Source organism: Coenobita brevimanus, chromosome 76, assembly GCF_032717465.1.
Source record: "Coenobita brevimanus isolate Jiangsu-jjx chromosome 76, ASM3271746v2, whole genome shotgun sequence".
NCBI lineage: Eukaryota > Metazoa > Arthropoda > Malacostraca > Decapoda > Coenobitidae > Coenobita > Coenobita brevimanus.
This window is the reverse complement of record NC_137029.1, coordinates 10741823-10749322: the sequence shown is the minus strand read 5'-3', so window position 1 is coordinate 10749322 and position 7500 is coordinate 10741823. Positions and strand designations below refer to the sequence as shown.

Here is a 7500-nt window from a genome sequence, read left to right as displayed (position 1 = left end):
ACAAAACCTTATCCTATACTTCCAGATATTACTGAGCATCCTGATGGCTACTAGCGGTACCGTGCCACTGGGATTGTTGTTGGTTCCTCAGGCAAGGCGTGTGCTGCCCCTGCCCTTAAACTTATCCTACACCCTGACAACCCACCACGCCCACTCCTTTCCGCCCACCCTCGTTCTACGGCCGCCCCATATTTGCCATTATCAGCCATCAGTCACCAACTTTACTGTCACCGTTAGTAACTGCAGCTTCTGTGGCGGATACAGGTAAGAGAGAGAGAGAGAGAGAGAGAATGATGATGCTGATGATGACATATCGTACGTAAGAGATATGATAATGGTGGCGATTGTTGTCGTAATAGTTATATTGGTGTTGCTGTTATTATTATTATTATTATTATTATTATCTATTGCCAGACGCCTCAATCCCGTTCGGGGTGGCCACAAACAAATCGCCTCCAAGTCGCCCTGTCCCTCGCCATATATAATAATAATAATAATAATAATAATTATTATTATTATTATTATTATTATTATTATTATCATCATCATAAAACGCCAAGTGAGAGGTTCACTGAAGAGTCTATAAGTAAATACCTAAAATATTTCCTGTGGAGGAGGCGGACGTGGGACACAAATTGGGGGAGGCGGTGGCTCAATCGGTAGAGAGTTGGTCTGCAGTCCTAACGGACCCGGGTTCAAATCCCTCCGGGGCAGGGAACTGTTTAAGGGTTTGAATTTCATAAAAATCAGACTTTACTGATCTACCAGAAGACCCGCCGACATGTCATAAAAAAAAAACCGCTAATACCAATACACCAGTCCTGTATGAGACAGCCCTAGCATGTATTCAGTATGGACGGTGGGTGTTAGCGCCGAAGTGGTGACATGTAGAGGTGTGCGGTACGTAGGAGAGCTACTGGGCCTTGAAAGCAGGCTGTGAAGCCTATGCCCAGAGTCGGACACATAAAAAAAAAAAATAAAAAAAAAAAATAACCAAGAGTTACTGAACTAGAAAAATTTACTGATTGTAGGAATTAAGAACTTACAGAAATATGAGATACTGTATGTTGTTGTTCCTCAACCCCAGTCCTTATCGGATCTAACAGACCTGTCGACAAAGGTAAGCAACTGTCTCGCTGGGGTTGTCCCATAGGTTCCGTACACAGTTTGTATTGTGACTGCGCCACAGTGTGCCTTGTGCTGTGTAGTACTTCATTACGTGTGTTGTGGTGTGTGAACCAGTCCTCCAAAGTGGGCACGTGTCATGTGTATTTCAACCCAGTCCAAATCTAAGCTGGTTGCTGAGGAGGGTTGGGTGATGTCCTGCTCTAAGCCTAGCTAGATGAGCTCGATCATATCTATGACGGGACATTTCCGATGGGTGGACGTCAGGAGAGGCTTGTGATATACGTGTAATGTTCAGATCGAGGCGTTGTATTGCCCCGCGAGTGAAGTGAGTATGAAGGTGCTTCTTCATTGCTTATGTTGGAATGTCTGTGGTGGGATATTACTGTAGAGGGCTAAATAATGTTTACTCGTATGTGGTGATTGTTTTATTTGCCTAGGTGAGCTGTTTCTCACTGTCATATAGTGACAGGGGTGTTGTGTATTGGCACAGGCTGCTGCATAGAATTGTGTGCCGCTCATACCAAGGTAATCTCTGACAGGGAGGACTTCTGATTCAGATTGTGAGTGAGCTGAAGTGTGTGTGTGTGTGTGTGTGTGTGTGTGTGTGTGTGTGTGTGTGTGTGTGTGTGTGTGTGTGTGTGTGTGTGTGTGTGTGTGTGTGTGTGTGTGTGTGTGTGTGTGTGTGTGTGTGTGTGTGTGTGTGTGTGTGTGTGTGTGTGTGTGTGTGTGTGTGTGTGTGTGTGTGTGTGTGTGTGTGTGTGTGTGTGTGTGTGTGTGTGTGTGTGTGTGTGTGTGTGTGTGTGTGTGTGTGTGTGTGTGTGTGTGTGTGTGTGTGTGTGTGTGTGTGTGTGTGTGTGTGTGTGTGTGTGTGTGTGTGTGTGTGTGTGTGTGTGTGTGTGTGTGTGTGTGTGTGTGTGTGTGTGTGTGTGTGTGTGTGTGTGTGTGTGTGTGTGTGTGTGTGTGTGTGTGTGTGTGTGTGTGTGTGTGTGTGTGTGTGTGTGTGTGTGTGTGTGTGTGTGTGTGTGTGTGTGTGTGTGTGTGTGTAAGCGCAGCCGGTGGTGATGCGTAGGGCATTGTACTGTATGGTTTTCAAGATGCTGTTGTGAACATAAGATAGGATGGGAGCCTGTATCAGGGAGGCACAGGACATTACTTATCTAATGCATTGTTTTTATTATTATTTTTTTTTTTACAGTCTGGCACTGTAGTTGCCATGGTTGAGCCAAGTATGGATATGCTATGGCTCTAGATGTTTTGTACATGGGCCATGATGGTGAGTTCATTGTCATATGTTATTCCAAGAATGTTAATGGAAGTGGCGTGTGGCTCACTTACATTGTTAAATGTTCCTCCATCCAACATATTACCATTATGCCAGGAATCGCACCCGGGACCCTTAGATAAGAGCCAGGCAGCATACCCGGGTTCTGTTCCCGGCATAATGGTAATATATTGGATGATTTTTCCTGTGTAAAGAACAGGCTTTTCTCTTCATTGTTAAGTGTGATGTGAGTGGAGCACCTGCATTCATGTGTCCTGCTGGGGATGAGTGTGGTAGAGGATTTGGCTAGGGCGATCGTCAGCCTGTTGTCCTCGGCTCAATTTTTCAAATGTGTTGAGGTCTTGTTGATCAGTGTGCAGGCTCTGTGTGTAGTGTAGTGTGAATTTGCAATGATGATGCCATCCGCATATGAGGCAGTGTTTGTGAGTGATTGGGGTGTGAGGATATCAAGCACGTATAGGTTTAAGAGTGTGGGTGAGAGAACGGAGCCCTGTGGAGACACCATTAGAGAAATTCTCGTGTTCATGATGACTTCCTCGGAAAGTAGCATGCACTTGTTTCTAAACAAATAAGAAGACAAGCCAGCATTTGGTGTTGTTCTCCACGTTTGTGTTGCTTATATCTTTGTGATTAGTTTGCAGGTGCTCCAGCGAGTGACATCAAAAGTTTAATTAATATCTATTGTTGTCAAGTATGCATTGTGTGGGTGTCGCGGAGATGATGCCGTCCGATTCTTGTTGTGACGTAACGTTGTCAGTAACGTGTTTCTTGAGTGCAACCGTCTAAATCAGTGTTGTGTAGGCGCAGAGGAGACACTGGATGTGATATTGTTGAAAATGAGGCTTTCAGATATTTTGGATAGTATGCTAATTGGTGTTATGAAATTGTACGAGGAAGGGAGAGTTAAGTCCTCGTTTGGTTTCCGTGAAGTAATAATCATTCCAGACGTAGAACGAAAAGTGTCTTATTTAAGTTTATGAATATATGATTACAGCGACTCGATGGGAAAGTGTTGTAGGTTTAGTATGAAAAGGATATAGTCATCTTTAAGAAACAGTATGCTAATATTGTCAGAAAGACAACAAGACGATGATGTTCAAGATAGAAACTCAGATCAGACGACAGAATCCTGAGCTTATTAAAAACATCACCCAAAAGCTAGACTGATTCGAAAGCAAAGAGCTAGACAGTAAACCTGTACCGGAAGAAAGTCATGATAAACGAATAAAAGCAAATTCGAACAATAGCATCATTCAGATACTTGTTTTTTATTTAAATAATTGTTATATATTTTGGCAGGAGGACAAATTCTCGGGTACTGATGAAGCAAGTGAGCGTAGTATATATCAAGCGAGTTTTGCACCAAAGAGAACACCCTGCCGCATAACTGGAGTTCATTCGCAGATCAAGAGTCGTTGATTGTAATTTCCATTATGTAATGGAATGAATCTCCTAGATCTGCTTCAAATTATAATTATTTTCGCGCTTAGCTTCATACCTCACTGGTCACAGCAGCTAATATTTCATAATATATCATTCCTCAGAATATTGGAGACCTGGGTTCTCTCAGAACACACACTGAGAGCCTATAAACACTTATGGTTAGAATACGCTACCGGTTTCGACTGAAACATCACGACGTGGCTATCAGTAGTAATAACAAAGAAAAGCAGAGGCTTAACACTTTTTCTTGAGAGATACAAGATTTAACAGTTACTTAAGAATTTTTTCATGTAAAGAACGTAGAACTAATATTTAAAACAGAATCCCAATTCTAGTGGAACACTCGTACGAATAACAAGGTCCCATATCAATGTTGTAGGAACAAAAATAGTATCGCTAAGCTGCACATACCCTTTCTAGGATTCAAACCATCTGCGCTAAAAACCGGATGTAGAAGTAGAGACAGGTGTATATTCTTTAGCCCAGAACAGTGGCAGTTTACTCCTTTCAAACAGGGATAACGTTAGCAGTACGTCAGCATACCGGAGGAAATATTAAGAAAGATTAAAATCCTAAAAATAGAAGCGAGTTTGAGTACTAATAGTTTAATTCCTTTTAAAAACAGACAGTATAAAATCAGGATAATTACCACCAAAATGAATCCATATAATTCAGTAGATAGCTGTAAGTCAATAGTTCTAAACAAAGACTGTGGGAGAGACAAAGATGGATGAAGATTAATGGTAGGGGCAATGGTGACAGGGAATATATGCACATTTAAGAGGATTTTATAGGACTAAATAATGAAGTAAGAAATATGACAAGGAGAGAAAGTATGGATAAGGAGAGGACAGTCGCAGAAAATAGTTAAAGAGCATATCACAAAATATTTTGGAAGTATGTACAGTCTACGACGAAGAATACGTCAACAAGTATTTGTGATCTGTACACAGATGACGGAAAGAGGGCTAAGACGAAAGATGATCAGGAAAAGGCAGTTGTGTTAGCAAACTACGTGAGTAGTGTAATTACCAGGGAACCTGAACGTAATCTACTGAGTTGAAGGCTGCGCCAATAAAATCTACATTGGAAATCATTATGGACAAAGTTAAACAAATAATAGAAAATTCACTCGGCCAGGAAAGATTTCATTCTGGAGTACTTAAGAAAATTATGATTAAGAACCTTGATCCACTGGAAATCCTTTTTTGAGTTTTCGTAAAATTATGGTCTTCGAGAGAAGTGAAGTCATTGAATGTACAGTGAGGTTGGATTAGGAGGAAATGGAAAATGTGAGTGCGTTTAAGTACTTGGGTAGTGTGATGAGTAAGGATGGTAGTTTAGAAGGTGAAGTGCATGCTTGAAGGGGTACAACAAGGAAGAAAGGTTGCTGGTTCCTTGAAAGCAGTGATAAGTAACAGGGAAGTGAACATGGAAGTGAAAACATTACTACGTGACGGTATTGTGATACCAACTCAAACATTTGGATGTGAAGCTTGGACCTTGTTGGAGGGACAGAAGTCAAGAGTAAGAGCAGTGGAAGTAAGTTATTTGAGAGGAGTATGTAGAGTCACATGGAAAGACAGACTGACAAATGAGGAAGCGAAGGAGAGTTGTGGTGTGGATGTGGACGTGATAGGAAGCGTTAGGAGAAACACACTGAGGTGGTTTGGCCATGTGGAGAGGATGGAGAGTGAGAGACTGACGAGGAGAGTGTATATGAGTGAGGTGTAGGGGGGAAGAGGGAGAGGGAGGCCAAGTATGAGATGAAGGGATGGAGTGGAGAGGTATATGAGTGAGGGGGATGTGAGCTGGGAGCAGATTAGTGAAAAGGCGGGGGACAGGGCGACGTGGAGGCGATTTGTTTGTGGCCACCCCTTACGGGATTGAGGCGTCTGGCAATAGATAGAAAGATAGTGTTCGTTCAAGAACAGTGAAATTCCAACGGACTGGAAAAGAACAAACATTAAGGCTATACATAAGAAAAGTAATAAGCGACCCTTGCAATTAAAGACCTGTGAGCCTGACAAGTGTAACATGCAAAATTATGGAATCAGTATTATGGCTACTAATAATTAAGTATATGAAAGAAAATAATTAGCTCAGTGACAAACAGTATGGTTTTTGCATCAGGAAGATCCACAACATTCCAACTGATCACTGTAGGCTACTAGAAAAATGGACTAGGAAGTGGGACGAAGTTGGAACCGTGACTGCTGCCTGCTGTGAGTTTCAGAAAACATTAGAGGAAGTTTCACATTGCCGTTTAATTGAAAAATGAAATACTATAATACCAGAGGAGAAATTCTCTTTTGGATAACATCATTCTTAAAGGACAGAAAGCAGAAGGCGATTGCGAATAGTGTGGCGGCAGATCGGAAGGAAGTAATCAGTGGCATTTCAAAGGGGGTCAGTGTTGGAGCCTTTGCTGTTTGTTATTTTTATCATCATGTACCAGACACAGTGAAGAAGAAAGAAGTGTTTTTATATGCTATTATACTGTTATTAAAATATGTCCAGGTCGGACTGTAATAAGATGCAGGAAGACTTAGAAGAGATGAAACAGTGGTCCGAAGAGTTGGATCCTGAGGTTTCATCCACAAAAAATGCAGTTTCATAATTGGGAAAACTAATGTGGAAAAATTGCATAATGTATGAAAATGAATGGAATTCCAAATAGGAAAAGATCAATAGGTAGGAACCGACATGGATTTGAAATCTGGCAAAATAGATAAATAAAGGCAACCACGTTTCTTGTTTTTTTTTTTCGTTTTTTTTTTCTTTAAGATCAAAATGTTTACCATTCTAAACAGTCTTGGTGGAGACCACATTGTAATATATGAATCAGGTATGGTGTCCTTGTAAGGTTAGGGATATATACTTGAAAATGTCCCATTGCCGAACAACAAAACTTGTGCCCACCTTAAGTGACTTATCAGGAGTCTGAAAAACTTAACCTTCCTACTCTGGGTATAGACACTCACATGGAGACATGGCTGGATTGCTATAAGATTCTGTGGGGAATGTATGACCAGAAGTCTGTGGGAATCTCTTTTGTGTAGACGATAGAGGATTTTGCAACGCGAGACCACAATGGGAAAATCTTTGGAAACAGATCAGGACTCAGTATAAGAATATATATATATATATATATATATATATATATATATATATATATATATATATATATATATATATTGTAACAGGGTCGTAACTGCTGGAACAGTGTCTCAACTTCATTCAATGAACTCTGCTTCTGTCTCTGACTTTGAAAAGGAGATCGGGTGAGAGTACTGGGAAATGCAAGAACATAAATTTGTTGTCTTCAGAGCAGTTACTTGTAGAAATTCCCTCTTCTAGGCTTATAGAAACAGAAAGAGTGACTTCAGAGCCTTGAGTATGGCTCTTACAGCTTTTTCCAGAAGTCATCTAATTTCAGTTTAGCTTCTGTGAGTTTCTAAAATCAGTGGAAAGGATGAGATCTTCATTCATTCATCATCTATTCCAGTGTTGCCCCACGAGGAGCGTAGGAGCCTGTGGCTAGGCATGTTGATCCTGACATTTAAAATGAGAGCGACTAGCCTCACGCATCCCTGAGTGGCATTACGTGAGCAATAAACCTTAGCAACCCCTTGGATATAAGCCTA

General features: G+C 41.2%; 1 protein-coding gene across 1 annotated transcript in view; it reads left to right on the top strand.

The window, feature by feature from the left end:
• The window catches only part of LOC145408273 (uncharacterized), a 35100-nt gene that overhangs the window by 218 nt on the left and 27382 nt on the right, over window positions 1–7500 (top strand). The window contains exon 2 of the mRNA XM_080279042.1: window positions 26–264. Within this exon, the coding sequence (XP_080135168.1) occupies window positions 26–264 (239 nt within the window). The remainder of the gene's footprint in view (window positions 1–25; window positions 265–7500) is intronic.